A 22,933-nucleotide genomic window follows, 5' to 3' on the forward strand; every position below is an offset into this window, starting at 1 on the left:
TCTTGGGATTAGCAGGATACTATAGACGCTTCATTCAAAATTTTTCCCGAATAGCAGTTCCGTTAACCAAGTTAACGTGTAAGAATGTCAAGTTTGAATGGGGACCTAAGCAAGAAGAAGATTTTATAACTTTGAAGCAAAAGTTAACAAATGCCTCAATACTTGCGTTACCAGGAGGAACTGAAGATTTCACAGTCTGTTATGATGCTTCTAAATCAGGATTGGGATGTGTACTAATGCAACGTGAAAAATTAATTGCTTACGCATCTAGACAATTAAAGAAGCATGAAGAGAATTACACAACACATGACTTAGAATTGGGAGCAATAACTTTTGCCATAAAGATCTGGAGACACTATCTATATGGTAGTAAGTTTACTGTATTCACAGATCATAAAAGTTTAAAATATATCTTTGGGCAAAAGAAGCTTAACATGAGGCAAAGACGCTGGATGGAAATTCTTAGCGATTATGATTGTGAAATCCTATACCGTGAAGGTAAGACAAATATAGTAGCCGATGCATTAAGCAGAAAAGAGCATGAGAAACCTAAAAGAGTACGAGCTCTAAGGTTAGAACTTCAAATCAATTTAATTGATGAAGTAAAGAATGCTCAGAAACAAGCAATAGAAGAAAATAATATTGCCGATGAGAAAAGAAATGGTACCATTGATCTACTTGACAAAGGAAATGATGAAATTCTCCGAATGGGGAACAAGATCTGGATACCAGTTATAGGAGGATTACGAGAAAAGATTCTCGAAGAATCCCATAAGTCCAAATACACAATGCATCCTGGAAGAGATAAAATGTATCAAGATTTGAAGAAAATCTATTGGTGGATAGGAATGAAAAAGGACATAACTAGTTATGTTTCAAATTGCATAACTTGTTCACAAGTTAAAGCAGAACATCAAAAACCATCAGGATTACTTCAACAATTAGAAATGCCATAATGGAAATGGGAATTAATAACAATGGATTTTGTTACCAAATTACCTACCACAAGAAAAGGTAATGACACAATCTGGGTGATTGTGGATAGATTAAGAAATCAGCTCATTTCATACCGATGAAGGAAACTTTCAAAATGGAACAATTAGCTAAGTTGTATGTAGACAAAGTTGTCTTATTACATGGAGTTCCATTATCCATTGTATCGGATCGGGATAGCCGTTTTACTTCTCATTTTTGGAAAAGTTTTCAAGTAGCTATGGGAACAAAATTAAACTTGAGCATAGCATACCATCCACAGACTGATGGTCAAAGTGAAAGGACCATACAAACACTGGAAGACATGCTAAGAGCATGTGTAATATATTTTGGTGGAAATTGGGATGACCATTTACCACTAATAGAATTCTCCTATAATAACAGTTATCATAAAAGTATTAATGCTGCCCCATTTGAAGCCCTTTATGGACGAAGGTGTAGAACACCAGTGTGTTGGGCAGAAATAGGAGGAAAACAATTATCTGGTCCTGAAATCATACAAGAAAGTACTGATAAGATAAATCAAGTTAAGGAAAGATTAAAGACCGCACGAGATCGTCATAAAAGTTATGCGGATCAACGACGCAAACCATTGGAATTACAAGTTGGAGACAAAGTGCTACTGAAAGTATCTCCATGGAAAGGAGTAATCCGATTCGGTAAGAGAGGAAAGTTAAGTCCAAGATTTGTTGGACCATTTCAAATTATCAAACAAATTGGACCAGTAACCTATCAGCTAGAATTACCAGAGGAAATGTCAGGTATACATGATGTATTTCATGTAAGTAACTTAAGGAAATGTTTAGCTGATAAAACACTAGAAGTACCCCTTCAAGATATAAAGGTAAATGAAAAGTTGAAATTCGTTGAGAAACCTTTGCAAATTGAAGATAGAAAGATCAAGAATCTCAAGCATAAAAGAATAGTTCTGGTCAAAGTGAAGTGGGATTCAAAACATGGACCAGAATATACTTGGGAATTGGAATCCAAAATGAAACGGAAGTATCCACACTTATTCCAACCAAATCTCGAGGACGAGATTCAAAATAAGAAGGGGAGACTATAACAAACCATAAAATGAAAGTAAAGAGATAAGTGAAGGAAATTTCATCCCACATTGGTGGAGGAAAGAAATGGAGAAGGAACCACCATAGTATAAATAGGTTTGTAAACTCTTGTCCCACATCGCTAGATTAACAAACTAGTGAGCTCTTTATAAGAAAGGAAATTTCTATGTTAATGTTCTTATAAGACATATCACACCCAGTGGTCCTAGCGGAGGGTGTGAAGCACCCGAACGCGCACGTGCACGGGCACGGGCTCAGGAGATGGGCGCAATGTGGCGCTTTGATGGCGCACTTCGCTCGCATCGCCGCGAGCCGCATTAAGGGCCGCCTTAGTATTTTTGTTGGAAATTAAAATAAAATAAAAATCCTTCCATCGCGTACCGCGACGGGTTTGGGTTACCCATCGCGTACCGCGATGTGGAGGTTATGTAGAGGACACGTAGCATGCCACGTACCAGGCCTAGGGCTGACTCAGCGAAGCTATAAGATGCTTCGCGGTACGCGACGGCTTTCTATTTATGGCCATCGCGTACCGCGATGGGGTCCGAAACTTACTATAAATAGAAAGGCAACGGGACTTCATTTCTTCGCTCAAAACTTTCTTTCTCTCTGAATTCACACACACATATAATTATATATTAATAGTATTATACCGAGTTATCGCAACGATATCCTATCCGATCGAAAGAAGCTTATATACATGAATCCAAAAGCTCTGCCTGTTAAGGTATGACATTGTTCCATCGTGTAAAGTTTCTAATCTCGTGATTATCGTTATGATTATTGGTTTTATACTAACTTAGACATACTACATTGTGTTTATCCTAGGTGCTTAATACCAGGAGGTGTTCTTTAATTGTAAACTTGCAAGATGAGACATTCGAGTTTTTGTACAACTCACATTTGTGTGAGACAACTATTTTTTCGACACTGTCATGGTGATTTCAAAACCTACAAAACCCATGATAGATTGTCTAAATGGTTTCAAATATATTTTTAAAAGTATTTTAAATATATTTTTAAAAGTATTCTAAATGGTTTCAAATATATTTTAAACATGTTTCAGGTGACTTGTTAGGGACAAAGGAGTGATGCCTGCGGGCTTCCAGCTTAAATAAGTGGCTTGTCACCAGAATAAAGAAACGTGTTTTGTGAATTAGGGTTTAACCCTATAAAACTTATGTTTGTATCAAAAGGGATTAAATTCCCGGTTTATCATAATAATAATAATAATAATGGTGTTTTTATAACTCTGATCATTTTTCCTAACTACGGTTCTGATGAAATTTTTCGCTGCAAAATAATTTAATAAACACCGATACCAGCAATAAATGTTTACTGCTCCTCTCCAGGAGTATAGGGGTCGGGGGCTGTGACATAGGTGGTGTATGGAATATGTGAAATGAATGGATTATGGAGTAATTATTGTTTATATTTGATGGGTCATGGGCTTAAGCCCATGGTCTTTTCTTCTTTCCTTTTTAACCCAAGTCCATAACTCATATCTATTTAACCCAACACAAGCCCAACTCATAATAACTCCTATTTTATTTATTAAACGAAACGAGAAAAACGGGATGTTACACACCACATATGATTAGCTCCAACAAAACATATAATTCAATACAAGTTGAGGAATGGATAGTTGGAGTGTCCATGGGTTCCATAGATTTTTCACCCTACTGACCATTTAAAAATAATAATAACACAATAATCGGAATCAACAAATTTAGCCACGAACCACCATGAATTCAGTTTGTAAATAAGGAATGCAACCGCTAATGTGGTTCGTTTGACCGCTTAGGGTGTCAGTCGTATGATAATCGTGTTTCTCTTTGGCCTATAAGATCTAGTACTATGTTCTGGTTATCCTCCAGGTAAGAAATAACGTCTTACCTTGGGTTCTTGGAACCGTTTTGCCAATGCCCGACTCACAGTTCTCTCCCCATTCTAGTTACTACATGAACTTGTCGTAATACCTAGCCTTAAATTGAAAGAGTAAAAACAAACACTAGGGAGTTCTTAAAGAATTTCCCAACAATAAAAAGCAATCTACTAATTTAAATCAAAATATTTTGAGGATGAGACATAACCTCGGAGTTGTGTTTGTGCATGATAATATAGATAAACAAATAATTTATTAATTTACTAGGTACGTTGTAAACACATAAGTAGAACACATAAGGTAATGAAATAAGCACGTATAGGGTCCTAAGCATGTTACTAGGGCACCACTAACGACATATCTTAAAACCTTTGGCTCTAATACCAATTTGTCACACCCCAACCTACGACAGAAATTCCAAGTGCGAACCGCTGGTTCACAGCTCACAATGTACTATCATGTAATGTTATTAGAATGTGAAAATATCTATTTAATAAATTTAATTAACCAAATATCCAAACATCAATCATGTACATCAACTTTTAATAAATGGCAAAACAATCCCAAATAATAGAAAACAAATTGTCTTGTAAAAACTTTTATAATTTATAACTTAAAGACATCTCTATGTTTTTCTTCACCTTGATAATTAAGCAACCTGAAAAACTACGAATGCATACAAAATACATATATATGTCAACATGAGGTTGAGTGAGAAAATAACTGTATTTGATATAATATAACTATAAAAATGCAAAATGTCTTTTGTGAGTATAAGCAATCAAACCATGAGCAAATATGGATGTCGGTAAAACCATTGCCTAGCGAATCGGGATTTGACTACTACGAAGTCGTATGATCATACTATATGTGACTATGATGCACCTCTTCGAATGCGATCAAATACAACAAACAAACATATATCAATTAAGCATTTAATTGTTACACACACAGATTCACAGTTTGCTAATAAGAATACTAGGTATTAGGTAAATAATTTAAGTATGCATAAGTTCCCAAAAGATCTAAAGTAAGTAAAATTAGGAGAGTGATTACTCACCTTATCAAATGAACAAAAGAGACAAAGTGATGATAAAATAATGAAACGTTCAAGCTCTTCAAGATTTACCAACAAGGATCGATCCCTAGGTAAGAATGATAAAATTAAATATAAACTCCATAGGACTTACAATGGATTTGGGTTTCAATGATGTTCAAGTAAGACTTTTGTTATTTGAACTATTATTTTATATTATTGTTGTTATTGTAAAAATATCATTATTTCTTTTACTAATTGCAAAATCTTGATATGAGATAAATATAATATATATAGGATAATTTATACCTAAAAATTTAATATACTTATAGTAAAAATACTTAGGTTAATATAATACAAATATTACTATTTAACTAAATAGCTACAATATATGACATATATATATATATATATTTGATAATAGTGAAATAAATATTTATTTTAAATATATAACGAAACTTTGCTTAATAAAAATTGATAAAAACACGTTTATTTTATTTATTATGACCTTTATTTAAAACATATTACACACACACACATATATATATGTATAGTTTTGACAAAAAGAAATGGAAAACGTCAACTCTAAAGTGCCGGTTTCGTAAAATATTACTTATTCATCAATAATATTGATTTTTAATAATTAAAACATATAAAAAGATCAAATTACCCAAAATACTTGCACAATTGGGCTGGTGTCTAACTCAGTTATAAGATGAAAACAATTATTTATAACACATATGTTGTTCATCCACAAATTCAAAACAAAACCCTTGAATTGGGTTTAACTTATTTGTTCATTGATTGGTAAAATTGATTTATGGCTAAAACTTATTGATTAAAAACGACCTAAAACCATATTGCAATTGCCAGAAACAATCACGAATTGAGGGTGAACAATGAACACCAACCTTGCGGCCCAACTTAGAACAACTTAGAACAGGGCGCTAGGCTACTTCTATGACACAATTGCTTGAGAGGTTTAGGTTGCGAGGTTAAGATGAAGGTGTAACTGATTAATTATATTATTAACATTTTTATATAGAAGATTACAAGTGCACTAAGTCGGTTTTGTTATTTTGATAAACTAAATCAGTTGGTGATCTCAATTCCTAATTAACGCGTCAGTGTAGGCCGAATTAGGTATGTAAAAGATTTGCCAAAATCAATTTTGATTATATTACGACAATTAAGGAACAAGAAATTGAAAAGGGGATGGGGGTATTTGCGACGGGGGATGATGATAAAGATGATATAGTATCTTCTGTTAATTTTTGCAAAGAAGTCCCTCAAGTTTGGTTGTGGATACATAAGGTGGTTAGAGTTAGTTCAGGGGTTGTTTTTGCACAAGATTAATAGTTATAGCCAAATAAATATTAAAAATGAATAAAATAAAACATAATTACAAAAAGTGCGGAATTTATTAATTACGCACTAGTCAGGTAACGGCTATAAACATAAAACGAAAACAAACGAAATGTAACAAACAATAATACGAAATAATACGAAACATATTGTTGAACGAATATCTTGCATAAGACTAGGTATCTTCGGCCCACGTGCTTAACTTGATCAACTTTACTTAAAAAGCTACTTGTTCACATGTTCACTAGGACAATTACTCCAACAGGTAACACTTAATTTGAAATTTGCTCAGAATTTTCATCTGACTTCACGTAAAACCGCATGAGACGTTCTGAAGCCTTCTTCACCTATGATTGTAAAGTAGAAATGCCGATTTTTGTCAAATATCGAAAAAAGTAGCTCAAAATGGAAATCCAATTAGTTTATTGTGAATCTACCTCATCATTCCAGTTTGTTCTCCAAATCATATATGAAAGCGCAATAGTTTGAGCTATATAACCTCCTATCATTCCAATCCATATACCCTATATCAAGTAAATCAAATTAATCATAAATAATCTAGACTATAACATTAAGATTTTGGTTTCTAAACATTGAATTTTATTTATGTACCTTAACTTGTAGAGACGTTAAATATCCAAGCAAAGCTGCCAACGGAACACCAATCAAGTAAAAGCAAATGAGGTTAATGATTGCTACACTTGACTGCATACCAGCTCCAATTGCCACCCCTTGTGAGTTGTGACAGTATACATTTTTTTCTTTAGATAATGATAAAAAAGAAATACATAATGCTAAAAAAAACCTTTGCTTTAATGCGGGTTAGAATATTTGTTAATAGAAAATGGGTACGAGTCAGAACGACTATATATATATATATATTCTCCTAAAAGCCATTAAAAAGTTGACTAAACGTTGTATATACTATATTCTACCATGTACTTTGACTTATATCGGTTGTCTTTTTACTTGTTACCCAATGGTTATTGTAGTCAGTGTTGCAAAAATCCTGACTAGGCATCGATTAATCACTAGTACTCACTTCACTGATTAATTTTGGGTTAATTGACTAATTAATCGGTCAATGGTCAAATCCGGCCAAAATCAGGATTAATCGGCTTTTTCTCATGATGTTCTGGCCAAAATCGGTGTTTTCGGCGAGATTCCGGCCAAAATCAGCTATTTCCGGCGAGATTCCAACAAAAATTAGCGGTTTATAACAAGATTCCAGCTCATATCCGGCCAAAATATGTTTGTGTATGTATAAAACTGAAAAATTACATAAAAAATGTGTGCGTATATATAAAACGGTAAAATATACATTAAATTATGATCCAATTAATTCCGATTAATCTCGAAACATCCCGATTATTCACTAGCCCCCACCCCACCGTCGACTAATGACTATAGATTTTTACAACCATGATTGTAGCTATTGATTTTGTGAGCACGGTGAACTTTAACGTATGGGTTGTTTTCAAGGGGCATATTTCGCATGTACCTAAACTAAAAAAACATTCCTGAAAATTTAAGTGCGTGTGTGTGGGTTGACTAACTAAATCTTAAAAATGGAAGGAGTTACCTGTAAGTATAGGATAAATGCTATTCAACATAATTGAAAAGGAGAGAAGCAAAGAAAGATCGACTACTGCATTTGCGATTCTTTCATCATTAGTAAACAAGTACGCAATGTCGTTCCGGAACACTAAACAGAGAACAAAGAAGAACCCCCCTATCACGATCGACGTTCCCAACAACACTTTTATAGCAAACTTCACTGCTTTCACGTTTCCTCGCCCTAACTCATTCGACACCCGGATACTAATTTATACATATTAAAGTTACAATATAACCCGTATCAATTATATGAAAATAATTCACATGTTTCTATATAGTAACACAATATTGGTTTTCTCTATTATTTTTGGCCATCATATTGCAAAGTGTTGATAACTTACCATGCAGCATCTAAGAAACCAAGGCATATCATGTACTCCAATGTGTTAATGCTCAGGCTGTAAAACAACCACAAAAATTGAGTTTAAGTTTTTGTAAAATGATCCATAAAGGGAGAAATAACAGTGCATGTGTTGATACCAAATGGAGAAAGCTGATATTGTGACTTTCGCGTTCGGCAGGTATCCAGCGAGTAAGGCCAGAACACCAGAGTACCATAGCTCCAAGCTATACATAATAATGGTTATTCATAAGGGTTCTTGAATCATATGTTTATCATAAGAACTTACCCTATCATAACACAAGAGAACACTGAGAGCTTCACAAGAGGCACCATATCCTTAAAAGCAGCAACTGTGAATCCTTTCCAAGTATTCGAACACCATCCTCCAAAAACGTATATCAATTCCTCAATTACAACAAACCATGATGATAAACAGTATGCAAGCATCGCACCAGCGACTCCCAATTTCAAGACAAGCACGAAGAGCAGTGACAAGAGTATGTCGTTTACTAATTGAATTGCCGAAAGCCATGCAACAATCATGTTCTTTAACTGCGCTTGGAGATACAGTTGTATAGTTATAGCAAAAACATAGCTATAGCAAAAAGGAATCATCCATAAAGATATATATCCGCCACTGTTTGCTGTCGCTTCTTCCTGACCCAAGAGTTTGAATATTTGGGTACCAAATATCAAAATGGGGAGCACAATGGTCATGGTAATCAAGTCAAGGATCCATGATCGTTGCAAGTGAATGCCCATCATGTGGTGTTGGCCGGCTCCAGATGATTGTCCGAAAAGGGTTTGGGTTGCACTAGACATTCCTATCTGTTTATGCATTCGATTAAGTATGCCGACTTTGTTATTAATAATACAAATAAAAGTGCATGGTCAACTTACAAGTGTCCCGTTGATAAATCGATAGGTAAGTGTTTGAACAAGTGATTAACCAGCAAGATCTGTGTCGCTGACATGACCAATAAATGATTGGGCGACAACAGTAGTTCCGAATGAAGTAACCCTTGATATGACACCCGGTAATGCAATCCTCCATATTTGTTTTGATTCCACCCATATCCTTTGCGTTAGGTCACCTTCCTCTCCTTCTTCACGTCGAAGAAGCCTTGTCTCCGTCCCATCATCCATTCTGAAAATCAATCAATTATAAATAAGTCACTTGGGTTCCTGGAAACAATATTTAGAGGTTGTTAACGAGTTAAGCTGAGCCGATCCAAGGCTAGCTCGAGCTTGACTCGAACTCCATATTGAGCTAGCTCAGCTCAAAATTGAAATCAAGATGAAATCTTAAACTCGAACTTGACTCATTTAAAATCGAGTTGGCTCGCTGAACCAGTTTGACTCATTTTTACAATTTATTTACAATAAGGGCCAATCATATGAAGGACTAAAAATAAAAGTTTGCTTAGTCAAAATGTCAAGTATGTAAGTTACAAAATTTATTAATTCTTTCATGGGATTACCCCTTTATAGGGTAGGAGGATTCTCCACCTTCATTCTTCACGTGGGACAAAGAAACAATGAATAATGTTTGAATTTTAAACAAAAAAAAAAGATAATTGTTGGACGTTTTATAGGATTATACAATGCGTCTTAACACTTGTGATAACTTAAATGTTGTTAAAATATATGATGACAATTCAATATCAAACACATATATATGTTATAAATGGGCCTGGATTATATAAATGGGCTTGCACTTGGAGTTGGACAACCGCTGATGGGCTTGGACAACTAACGGGCTTGGAGTCTAGAAGGTGGGCTTGAACATGTGGAGCATATAAAAAGGAATTGAGAGACGTGTTAGAAAAAAGAGAGCTCATATCGTCTTTACGAGTTGTTTCATGATCTTTCACTCTCCAAATATTGTTTCTCTCAAGTTAGGGTTTAACATCGGTTACACTGAATTATATTCGATTAGTATTGTTTCTTTGTTGGGTTGTTTAGTTAGCAGATCATCTTGTTAATGATCTGTGTTGGTTTATGTATTTCGAGGGTGATCGGTTTTGTTTCATCTTGATTTCAGATTTTAATCAAGAATTCTTTTAACCCTTTATTATTTGAAGAACAATAAAGGTTCATTTGTGTTTTGTGACATGGTATCAGAGCCATGGTCGGCTCACGTCTACTCGGAAGAGAATTAGGAATCAGGGTTTCGTGTTCCAAGAGTTTGGGCTATTTGGGTGTATTCTGTCTTCTGCTGTGTTGGTTTATTCTTAATCATTGTTTTCTTCGATTCTTGGTATCCATGGTGTAGCAATCAGGTTTGGCTATGAGTCGCTTCATCTGGTGATTTTGAGATTTGTTCTCTACGATTGGGAGGAAAGAACCGATGATTTAAGGTACTTTTCTGTCATTGTCCCTGAATCATTGTTGGTCACATCATATATGTGGAGGATCACCTCCGACACATCCATGTTTTTAATCTGAACTAGGCCTTGAAATCCTAATCCTAGATTCTTAGTTGCTTTTACTGTATCAATTTATGGTTAGTTGTCGCCTTTCAAATTGGAAAATTGGCAAACACATAATTAAGTTTATCAAGCGGAAGTTTATGGTTTTCTAAGATTAAGTTTATCAAGATTTTGATGATTGTAATTTTATCCGCTGCGTGTTAAAAGTTGTGCTGAAGCTATCTATAAGCATTGTTGCTAAAGTGTGTTCTTCAAATTTGGGGCCAGTTCTTATAGCAAATTGAAATCCGGCCGAGTAGAAAACTCCAAGATACATTGTATTTTCAGTTGGTCTCAGTTGACTTATTTCTTGGTGATTCTTGGATTTGTGTTTGATTCACAAAATTTGTAAAGGAAATTGCAGTGGTGAAACTTCAGTACTTGATGATCATGATATTTTCATGTTTGATGTATACACTCAAAAGTCAAACCCAACCACTGTGAAGATTGAAGTGGCTCTTAAAATTTGTTTTCTATGTGCCTCTACATTCATATTACTGTAAGTTGTTTGCTTGTCTTAACTTTGTAGGAACTTGATAATGCTTGATCGATTAAACTAATGGTTTTCTTCTGAAATATAAAAAAAAAGGTTTTAAAAAGGTCAAAATATCTTTCTTGAGTTTTTTATTATTGTCTAATATGGACTCTGTCTTTTTTTTTGAAATATTTATGTTAAATTTGTTTTCTATAAAAATGTTTGAAATGTGTGAAAACATCAGAGCAAAGTTATAGTTTTCGTTTTGAGTATTTTTTTATGACATGTTCTCTGATTTGTTTGACATATTTGCTGAGGTGCTGGTATAGTCTATCGTTACCGTTGGTACTTTGGGGAAATGCATAAATATATACGTGTTAAAGTGTTATTCATAATTTCAAGTAGACAATTCTTAAGGAATGGTTTTTTGGTAAGTTTTCAAGCATGTAATCTGGATGCAAATTGGTTGTCGTGTGCTCTAGGTTTGTTTTTCTTTAAATTTAAAAAGAAATAATAACAATTTTGTTTTTAAAATTTATTATTATTATTTTTTAAACATAAACTTAATTTGTATCTGTACATGAATTTTGTAGGCCTATTTAGTTTGTATTAGGTTCTCTTCATTGTTATGATTTAGTGATTCTTTTTGAATGATGGTTGCTAGTATGATGTGTATTATGTAAAAAACATGTAATGGTTAAATACATAGACACTAATGATATTTTAGCTGTTGTTTGATAAAATTTCTTACTTCACTAAATATGTTAGGTTGTTACTTGGTGAACTTGGATGTTTTATATCTGGAATGTGAACTCCTCAACTTTGTATTCAAAGTTTGTTAACAAGTCCAGTTCCTAAATTTTTTTAATGAAACTGTGTTTGAATTTGTCGCTACAACTGTTTTCTTTGTTGTTTACCTGGTCTTCATGTCTATGTGTCATGGTTGTAGAATCTTGTAAACTTTGTTTTTTGGTTAGTCGAATTGTGTGGTTCATATATTTTTTTTAACCAAGTAGTGTTGTCAAGATAATTTCTTGAGTGTTTCTGACAGCCACAAGCGATGTATATTTTTCTCGTATGTGAGGTATGCTCTTTCTGGCTGTTTCTTTCTTGTCAGATATTTCTTTCTTGTTTGATATAGCTTATGCTTTCAGACTTGTGTTTTGAATTTTGTGATTCAGTTTTTTTTAGGTTGTAAAAGTTTTTGCTTGATTCAAATTAGTCTTTATGTTCTTTACATGTTTTATATGTTTCTTGTGAAGTTGTAAAAGTTTTTGATCAAGTCAAATTAGTCTTTATGTTCCTCACAAGTCTTTCAGAAATGGTTCTGAAATCTAAAAGTCGTGTTGACTTTTTTTTTTTCTTATAAAATCTTTTAAAAGTCGTTTGACTTTTGTCTTATCAGATATGTTTCTATATGTTTCTGATATTGTTATTGAATCTTGAGATTCAATGTTTGTTGTGAAGTTGTAAATGTTTTTTTCTTGTGTCAAATTAGTCTTTTTGTTCTTTACAAGTTCTTCCTTTTTGTAAAGTTGTAAAAGTTTTTGGTCAAGAGAAATTAGTCATTATGTTCTTCACAAATTTTGTATTCAGACGTGGTTGGTCTTGAAAGCTGTGTGGCTTTTATTTTTTTATCAGATATGTTTCTGATTATCTTGTTGAATCATATGATTCCTTCTTTTATCTTAATCAGAATTTGTTCTTCTACGCCCTGCTTGCGGTGCGCGCATATAATGTATATATGTGTGAACCCTCGGGTGGGCAAAAGTAAAAGTGCACTAATTTTGACGTTATTTTACTAATCTCGTGAAAATAACGTTAAAAGTGGCGGAAGGTTAATCTGGCATCATGTGGTGGCGTTGATAGCCGAAAGACAAGGGCACATGCACCAATCAGCCGGTGTCCCTGATGATTGAGTGCTATGTGCCTTATGTCCAAGGCTTGATGCAAAACTACTATCGAGCCGGGGGTCTCACCGGAAGCAGCCTCTCTATCCCTATGGGATAGAGGTAAGACTGTCTACATCTTACCCTCCTCAGACCCTACCATAGCATTGCTATTGGTGGGATATACTGAGTACGATGATGATGATGATGATGATGATGATGATAGAATTTGTTCTTCTGATTTCTGTATCTGTATTGTTACAGAAAGTTTGTATGTATTATAACATATCTTGGTCTTAAAAGTTTTTTGACTTTTTTGTTTGTTGAGATCTATGTCTGGTATGATATTTGGTATATAGTCGTACAATTCTATGATGATTTGTAAAATGTGTATGGCTGTTTCTATTGTGTAGTATTTGTTGCATGCTATGGTATATCATGTGACTTTCTTGTGTTTGCTCTTTGTCAATGATGAATTCAAAGTTCATTGCTTGATTAAGAATATATTTGTGATAACTGTGTCAAGAGGGAGTTATTCCATTAGAAGTTTTAATAGCTTGTATTATATTGGGTGTTTTATAAATAATTAGAGATTGGTTCTTGCTACCTTTCGTTTGTAATAATTGCAAGCTACGTATGATTCGTTTGCTAAAACACCGAGTTGTAGTACTAGTCTTGTTTTTCATATATTGATTAAAACTCTCTCAAGTTTTGTTATTAATGTCTTCTATACTTGAGTATTAAATTTGAAGTGAGCATGGGTGGTTCTTGTTTCATGTTTTTTATGTGCATATTCTTATCTGTGTCACCACTTTGTTTTTAATCTCACAAACTGAAACTTGTTTTTTAATTGGGTTCTTGTAATGTCAAATATTTCTGACTCATTAAAAGTTGAAAGTGTGCTGATTTGAAGTGATCATAATGTTTTTGTAATTGTTTCAAAGCTTATCATGGTTTAATGTTGATTTTTGACCAGCAAGTTGGCACAGACAAGTGTCTTCCTAATTCATGTGTTCTTGGTGAATTTGACTTACATGTGCTGTCAAACATATAGAGCTTTTTTAAATGAAAACTGAGTTTTATGGAAAGAAACAAGTTGTGGTTTAAATGTGATTAAATTCATTTAATGTGTTTGGTTATTGAATTGAGGGGGATGTTAAAATATATGATGACAATTCAATATCAAACACATATATATGTTATAAATGTTTCTTTTATAATGATCGTTATTTTTGTATTTTGCATTTTGTTAATGGGCCTGGATTATATAAATGGGCTTGCACTTGGAGTTGGACAACCGCTGATGGGCTTGGACAACTAACGGGCTTGGAGTCTAGAAGTTGGGCTTGAACATGTGGAGCATATAAAAAGGAATTGAGAGGCGTGTTAGAAAAAAGAGAGCTCATATCGTCTTTACGAGTTGTTTCATGATCTTTCACTCTCCAAATATTGTTTCTCTCAAGTTAGGGTTTAATATCGGTTACACTGAATTATATTCGATTAGTATTGTTTCTTTGTTGGGTTGTTTAGTTAGCAGATCATCTTGTTAATGATCTGTGTTGGTTTATGTATTTCGAGGGTGATCGGTTTTGTTTCATCTTGATTTCAGATTTTAATCAAGAATTCTTTTAACCCTTTATTATTTGAAGAACAATAAAGGTTCATTTGTGTTTTGTGACAAATGTGAATAAGTTTTTCATACGACATTGCTTAAAAAGATCACACCATGATGACAATCATTTTTTATTTTATTTAGGTGTACATGTCATCCTCCTCAGACCTTATTAATGGCATTTATCCTTGGTAGGACTTATGACTGGGTATGGTTGTTTGTTGTTTTCTTTTTTCTTTTTTTTTTTGGTATTGTATTGTTTTCCATTAAAATGAAAAATTGTGTTGTTATAGCATTTATATTGTGTTGTTTTACCATATAATCGTGTAGCTTTACAATTATAGTGAAGATTGTGATGTTTTACCATTTAATGGTACCAACACAATAATAAATGATACAACAACATATTAAACTTACACAACTTCCAGTTAGCGAAATCAAATGAGCATTTTCCGAACATTTTTCTATCGAGCATTTAGTGTTGGGTAATTTGGGCATCCCTTATGTAAGCACTAAGGTGGTTAAGTGTGGCTAGGAATTGAGTCCGAACAAGAGTGGCTGTGTGAGGTAATTTGTTTATGGAACATGGGTTTTGATTTTTTACAATTTACACAATTAGCTAGGTAGTGGGCTTGGCTAGTAATTTTATTGTATTGGTAGGAAGCATGGGTTTCTTAATGGAGACCCAAATTTAATTTCCACTTACAACACTATGGAGGGGACATGGATGGCTTAATGAAGGAAGAGTACTGAGACCTTCAATCTTGAGGGCGCCCGACTTTCATCTCAAGTGGGCCTTCGGCATGTGGGTTTTCCCTAGAACTGGAGATAAGCTGGAGGCGCTTAAAGGCTCCCTACGGTTGTCAGCTAGCAGTGGCCTTTATACCATTGGGTTACCTAGGCATTCTATGTTTATGCTTGTTGACCGTTCAACATTTTTGTTTATTGCATTGGGCCAAGTTTACAATATCCAAAATTAGATAATGGTTTAATGTAATTGTATATTTGCGTATAAATAGTAGTTATAGATATATTATACAAATATGTAGAGTAAATTAAAAAAATAATTCGAGTCAAAAGAGCGAGCGTACCTTGGCTCGTACTCGACTCGTTTACAAATCGAACCAAGCCACTCTGCTCGTTAAAATACCGGCCGAAATCGATTAAGCATTTTCCCTACATTTTTTCAATTGAGTGTCGTGCAAGCTTCTAACTTCGAACAATTTGGACAGCACCAGTTCAATATATAACCACAAATTGTGCAAAAGCTACTGCAACCAATCTAGAAGATTCATTTATGTGTGTTTTTATTTGAGATTCGAGGAGAAGGATGAGGAAGAGGAGGAGATATAACTTTTAAAATACATATTGTTACGATTCATTAAAAGATATGATATTCTTACTTGCTAATCAAGAGTTTCCTCTTGGGTGTATATAAATATATGAAGAGAATTGTTATCATAATAAAACCCTAAACACACACATGTGTTGGTGCATAATGTCAGTAGTTCAGTATCTCGTGTTTTGTATGTGTCTGTAATCGTGTTAGATTGTTTGTTTTGGTTTTGAATATTGTTTTACACAAGTTCGCCTGGGATGTAGGCGAACTTGGAGATAAGCGAAGTTATGACAACTTCGCCTAGTATGTTAGGCGAAGTTGTCGAGGTTTATTTAAACCTCACTTCGGCTTATCTTGAAAAAGTTTTTTCCGAACGTGTATTGGTGATAATTGAGATCACGTGTTGAAGTGTTGCAATACAATCGTGTTTATTAGTATTGTGACGTGTGTTTGTTTATCGGTTCAACGTATTATATATCTTACGCTCGTATCGTATTACTTGGGGATTCCGCACCCTTGTGTTACGAGATACTCCTGTAAAGATCCGGCTGGGAACCTACAATTGGTATCAGCGCAATTGCTCGTGATTGTGTGGTTCGGGATTATCACACGGGTGTTAAGATCGTTCCGTTCGACTATTCGCGGAACGAGTTTACGTTGAAATATCTAGTTTTTATGTCTTGCCCATCTCCCACCATCAAATAAACCCCAAAACACCTTCGCATACCTCACAATACATCCAATTAAAACCTGCAAAAACTCGTGTTCATCAGGCGAAGTTTCCGTCATCTTACGTAGGGTTTAAGCGAACTTATAAGGTTTAAGCGAAGTTATAGTGAAGGCGAAGTTAAGTACAAGCGAAGTTAAGACATAAGCGAAGTTAAGACACAAGCGAAGTTAAGGCACAAGCGAAGTTAAGGGATAAGCGAAGTTAAGGCACAAGCGAAGTTAAAGCACAAACGAAGTTAAGCACAAGCGAAGTTATAATAACTTCGCTATCTGATCACTGTTTACAAAAAAAAAAACTTTCTTTGTATTTCGAGTCGCGTTTCTTTCAACTATGACTTCAATAAACATCACAGAACTGGTAAAAATGGAGGTTGAAGCCGGTTCAGCAACTAAAGCTCCAAAATGCTTAAGGGTACCGATTTCGTTGCATGGAAAGATCGGTTTGAACAGTATGTGAAGTATCAAGATGCTAAGATGTGGGTTTGTATTCAAGACGGATACATTCCATCAACATCCTTGTTTGAAGGTCGTGAAAAAATTAAGAAGTACAGTAAGATGGAAGAGGAGGAAAAGAAAATGTATGAGGCAGAGAGTAAAGCTCATGCAGCAATAACAATGGCTCTTCCACAAGAGATTCTTCATACCTTCAAGAAGTACAAAACTGCTAGAGAGCTATGGGAAGCACTAGAAAATAGATATGAAGGTAATGTGGGGATACGTGCTTACAAGACAAAGCTGCTAAAAACCCAATTCTCTGTATTCAAGTATTTGAAAAATGAATCACTTGACGATATCATCACAAGATATTATCACTTGAGACCGAACTTAGTAATTACTCCATTGAATACAAGGAAGAAGAGATAGTAGAGAAACTTCTTGATGCTCTTCCACCGAAATGGGAAATGTACACTGTTCTGATGAGAGAAGATAAAGACTTTTCCAAGATTGATTTGGAAACAGCGGTCAATAAGTTACGAAATTTTGAACTTAATATGGTTCGGAAGGAGACACCAACTGATCAGGTTCAGGATCCGGGAATGTATGGTGCGAAAGTCACTCCAATCTCAAGTTCAAAATCAGAATCCTCTGCCTACTACTCAAAGGGAGAATCAAACTCAAACTCAACTCGTGATGGTCATGTGATTCTCAATATGGATGGCGACGTATGTTTCATAGCTGGAGGTAGTAATCCTTCAAAACCTCAAGCCACAACTGGAAATTTCTCATCAAATGTTCCGAGCTACAACTACTCACAGATGCCCATGAGTGTTAAATCAGCTGAACAGCAGTTTGCTCTCTATGCATCCTTCATTGCATCTTATGAGAACTACATCAAAGGTAAAATAGTCGACCCTGCAACGTTGGATGAAGACTATGATCAGATCGATGCTAATGATTTGGAAGAGATGGACCTGCAGTGGCAGATGGCTATGATAGTAAGAAGGGTAAAGAGATGTAGGTTCCTGACGGATCGTACACGGGATGTCTCTAACAACGCAGGTGCGGAATCCCTGCATAGATAGATACGAGTGTAGAGTATGTAGAGATCGAACACGCAAGCAATAAACCAACCACGTTATATTGATAACAAACACGTGACCCGAGGTCACTGTTACAGACTATGACACGAAACACGTTCACTGAACAACTGAAACAAAAACCTAAACGACCAACCCATAAACTGTTCCGCTGAACAGTTTATATATACGACAACTTCGCCACAGGCGAAGTTGTCAATAACTTCGCTGATTCAACAAGTTCGCCATAGCGAACTTGTTGACAACTTCGCGTATTACACAAATAAACATAATCAAAACATAATTGCATTACAGACTCGATTACAAATGCTAGACTATGAACTACTGACACACATGTACCAACAGACTCCCCCTTGGCAGTAGCTTCATATCTTGATCTTCAAATCTTGAGTCTTGTAATCTTGCATCTCTACGCGTGCGCTCCTTCTCTAACACATACCGATACCACCCGTTGATATTTCCTAGCTTGATCCTTCCAAGCAGGAATGTAGAAGATCTTCTTCTCGTTGAGCACTTTCAGATCAGCCTGCGATAGATTAACAAGATGCATCGGGTCGTAAACCCGAAGTACTTCTTGTTCATCCTCATCTTCCATTACCGCCTCAGCTGTCTCACAATCCACGTACCACCATTTTAGATCTTTGAGCACGTCCTTGGGCATGAACTTCATCGGTACTTCTTTAAGGCACCGGATCGGTTTGTATTTCATGACCATCCAAGGTTTTCCATCAACTCTCAGACCTCTATTCTTGTCTTCGACAAGTTTCCCCTTTTGTGGTTTCAGTAGCTCAAACTTTTTCTCTTTAACGCACTCTTTCCACACGATCTTCGCAATGATTCTAGCCATGTTGTCTTCACCTCTGTTTACCAATCCCAATCTGGCTAAATCTTTTACTTCACATTCTGGCAGTGTGTTTAGAGATCTCAACTTTCTCTGGAAGTACTGAATGCCATCGTATCTCTTGATCACGAAGAGCCGCAGCTGCTCGTCGTATAACCAGCAGATAATACCTTTCTTGGCTTCCGCGTATCCCTTAATATTGTAACTTTTTCTGAACATCTTAGGGACCGCCGGCTTCTTCGTCTTTACGAACCAGTGGGCACAACCCTCCTTCCATTTCGGTTGTTCCTCCCACTCAGCATCTTCCTCCACGTTCTCATCACCCAAACCTGGTCTCTCAACCTCCGGAATCTCATGTTCCACGGAGTCATCAACAATCTCACCTTCTTCCAACACGTTTTCAACCGTAATCTGCTCTCCAATCCTCTCGATCTCATCAACTGGCAACACATCATCTTCAATCATAAACTCATCATCCTCCTCATCCAACTCTTTCAATGCGTCGATTACATCTTCAACATCAGCATCATCATCACCAGCTACCACGTCGTCACCAGCTGCATTTGTAAACTCCCCCTCAGCTGTGGAAGCCCTAAGAGCCTGAGAGGTTCTTGGCAGCTCACCACCTGCACCTTCCGGTGCATTGGGATCATCGTCAGGATCTTCTCTCCGTTTCGTCCTCAACTCATCTCCCCTACACGTCTTCTCCCCCTGAGATGCCAAGAATGCCTTGAAGGCATCTATCACCTTTCCGTGTTCAACCAGGAGGGCTGCTTGTAGTCGATTGGATTCCACTAGGCTCTGAATGGTCTTTGTCTGATCAGCAACAATCTGCTCTAGTGATGTAATCCTCTCGGAATCTGAAGTAGGCGTTGGAGTTGGCGGGACATCAGCAGCAGAAGTGACCGCAGGTGGTACACTTGGTAACCCTGCAGTAGTAGTGACGGTCGACTCCACAAATCGTGCAACCACCACCGGTGTAGTAAGCGATTGGGGTGGTAGAGACGCAACTGCTGGGGCCGACGTCTCGACAGCAGTAACCTGTGCTGTAGTAGGAATAAGAGACATACCAGACAAGGCAGGTGGAGCAAAACGTACTAGCCTCGAAGATTCTCCAGCTCCGGAACCCATACCTGTCCGTTCTCTTCGTGAACGTCTGAGCACAATCTGCACCGCCTCCTCTTCATCAATTTCGTCCTCATCCTCGTCTACCGTTCTCGGCCTCTTTCCCGTAATTCTCTCCCGAGACACCATAAGTCGTCTCGCTTCAGCAAACGTTTCGTCTAGATCGGAGTCAGCTACCGAAGTAACTGCTCTAGTAACATCCACAAACTGAGGACCCGAGACATCCATATCAAACACACCCTGTACGCCAAAGGCAGCAGCAAGATCAACGTCTTCAGCAGTAGACACAGCAGGAGATACCGCAGCTGGCACATCAGCAGAGGCAACAGTAGATACAACAGGCGCAGCTGATACAGCATGTGGTGCTGCCGCCTGATGTGGCTGTGGGTCTCTGAACTCGTCCCCTCCTGCAGGAACATACCCCGGGTTGATAAGATACCCGAATAGTGGAGTATGCCTGGGACGCAGCTCAGGCTTGCTACGAGTGCTCGAGGTGCGGCACTGAGCAAAGATACGTTTCGTCACGCATTCGACGTATCTTATTGGGCGTCTTTGCGGTAGCGACGGAGCGACATGATTCAAAATCATTTGTAAGAAACGCGGATACATAGTGAATCGCTCGCGCGCCACAGCCCTTCGCTAACGATCGATCTCGTAGAAAATTAGCTGACTAAAAGAATATCTGCGGTTGTAAGCCAGCGCTATCATGGCCGACTGCATCGTCGCGCCCATCCCATCTGTTCCTGCCTTCCTGCCGGACATGCACACAATCAACACATGCATCAGGAAGCGCCACTGATCCAGCAGAAACCCTTTCCTCCTCTGCGAGTCCCCCAGCGGACCCGAATAACCCATCCTCAAATAAGCTCCATCCCGGAAAGGAGCTACGAACTCCGTTGGGTCATCTATTGTTTCTTCACCGAACTGCAGAGCCAACCGTATGTCTTCCGAGGAAAACTGTATGTTATGACCATTTACGGTTGCTCGCATCACCGGAGGCTCAGGCCTGCAATCATAGTACACTGTCTGCCAAAAGTCTTCAATGTTAGGCAGAGAAATGGGCAGTGTATTTGTGAGCGCGTGAAAGACTCTTGATCGCAGGAGAAACGTGATAATCTCCCTGTAGTCTTCTACGCCTCGTGCGTCTGGATCTAAAGTGATGTACTGGTTATGTGCTGGAAAGAATTGTCTTTGATCATCACCGTCGTCACCACCAGCACCTCCAACAGCAGCCATATCTGCACAAAACAAAACAAGTTAGAGAACAGTTAAGCAAGTAACAAGTTCGCATTGTACCACGTGCGAAGTTGTGATTAAACCTGTACAGGCGAACTTATAGGTGAGGCGAAGTTGGGAACAACTTCGCGTCAACTGTAAGTTCGTCTAAAAACTGTTAAGTAAAATGGTATAGGCGAAGTTGATGATAACTTCGCCTTATCACAACATCGCCACTGGCGAACTTGAGTTCAAGGCGAAGTTACGGATAACTTCGCCACAGGCGAAATTAATCTCCTGGCGAAGTTGTGGACAACTTCGCCTAAACCTTAACTTCGCCTGAATCTGAAACGGCGACTGTTCAGATTCAAAGGTTTAGATCCGATGTTTTCGGACCGATTTGACGATCCCGCAGTGAAGAACAACATAGATTAATGATATTGAGACGTAAAGGACGTCCATGAACACGTAATACTCGGTTGAAAAACTAGGTTTTGAAGGTTCGACGACCCGAGGTCTCGAACCGGGTACAACTATAAAGAACGAGTATGTTTGGGAATGATATTGACAACACATACCGTGAATTAACACAAGAAACTGGAAACAAACGATCGAAATCGGAATGTAAACAAGATCGCCGGAATACTTTGGTTTTGATAATAAGTTCGCCGGAATTTCGAAAATAATGATACTGTTACTGTATCAAAAGCCTTATATAGGGCAGAGTTGGTTCAGGCGAAGTTACGCTTAACTTCGCCTAGGCGAAGTTAAGCACAACTTCGCCAAATTCAACAACTTCGCCCGTAATTTCAAAATCAGCCCTTTAAGTTTGAATAATCTTGCACTTAACATTAGAAATTTCCAAAAAGAGTTAAACAAAAATGATCATGTCCAAGTAACCAGTTTTACAATAACACAACTACAAAAATAGAAAAACTTATAAAAATTTTAATGAATTAAGGGATCAAATTTCAGTCTAGTCAGGGACCACTATGTTTTAGAAAAAATCCTAACAGGAATCATACTAACTATGTGACTGTCACTTGGATCCGTGTTTAGCTGTATTATGACATAGAGAAATAGGTTGTAAGCATGTAAATAATTTAAATGGTTTTCATCGTTTCTGTGATACGGATTAAGGTTCAGTTAAGCTCAAAATTTTAAGTTGGCAACAACTCAGAGATAATGATGTCTTCTATCTATTCTCCAAGCGTATTTGGCTATACCCAAGTCACCCCGAATTGACTTCGACCCATAGTGTCTGATTAACTTGTATATACTCGTTGTCTGCTTCCCGTTCTTTTCTTACTCCAGAATTGAGAAGTCTTGATTATTACTATGTCTCATAAGTAAAAATATAAATTTTTTTTTTTTTTTAGGCCAAACATTCTTA

General features: G+C 36.7%; 1 protein-coding gene across 1 annotated transcript in view; it reads right to left on the reverse strand.

Annotated features, from left to right (window-relative positions):
• Nucleotides 1-6,491: 6,491 nt before the first annotated feature.
• The window catches only part of LOC143623283 (protein DETOXIFICATION 24-like), a 53,438-nt gene continuing 36,996 nt past the window's right edge, over nt 6,492-22,933 (reverse strand). Inside the window, exons 2-9 of the mRNA XM_077094232.1 lie at nt 9,207-9,453; nt 8,593-9,134; nt 8,444-8,530; nt 8,305-8,361; nt 7,929-8,167; nt 6,959-7,077; nt 6,784-6,870; nt 6,492-6,693 (exon numbers count right to left, since the gene is read on the reverse strand). Of these exons, the coding sequence (XP_076950347.1) occupies nt 6,619-6,693; nt 6,784-6,870; nt 6,959-7,077; nt 7,929-8,167; nt 8,305-8,361; nt 8,444-8,530; nt 8,593-9,128 (1,200 nt within the window). The 5' untranslated portion in view covers nt 9,129-9,134; nt 9,207-9,453 and the 3' untranslated portion in view covers nt 6,492-6,618. The remainder of the gene's footprint in view (nt 6,694-6,783; nt 6,871-6,958; nt 7,078-7,928; nt 8,168-8,304; nt 8,362-8,443; nt 8,531-8,592; nt 9,135-9,206; nt 9,454-22,933) is intronic.

This window comes from Bidens hawaiensis, unplaced genomic scaffold, assembly GCF_021521415.1.
Source record: "Bidens hawaiensis isolate Kalapana, Puna unplaced genomic scaffold, B.hawaiensis_p1.1 tig00003356_1, whole genome shotgun sequence".
NCBI classification, from domain to species: Eukaryota; Viridiplantae; Streptophyta; class Magnoliopsida; order Asterales; family Asteraceae; genus Bidens; species Bidens hawaiensis.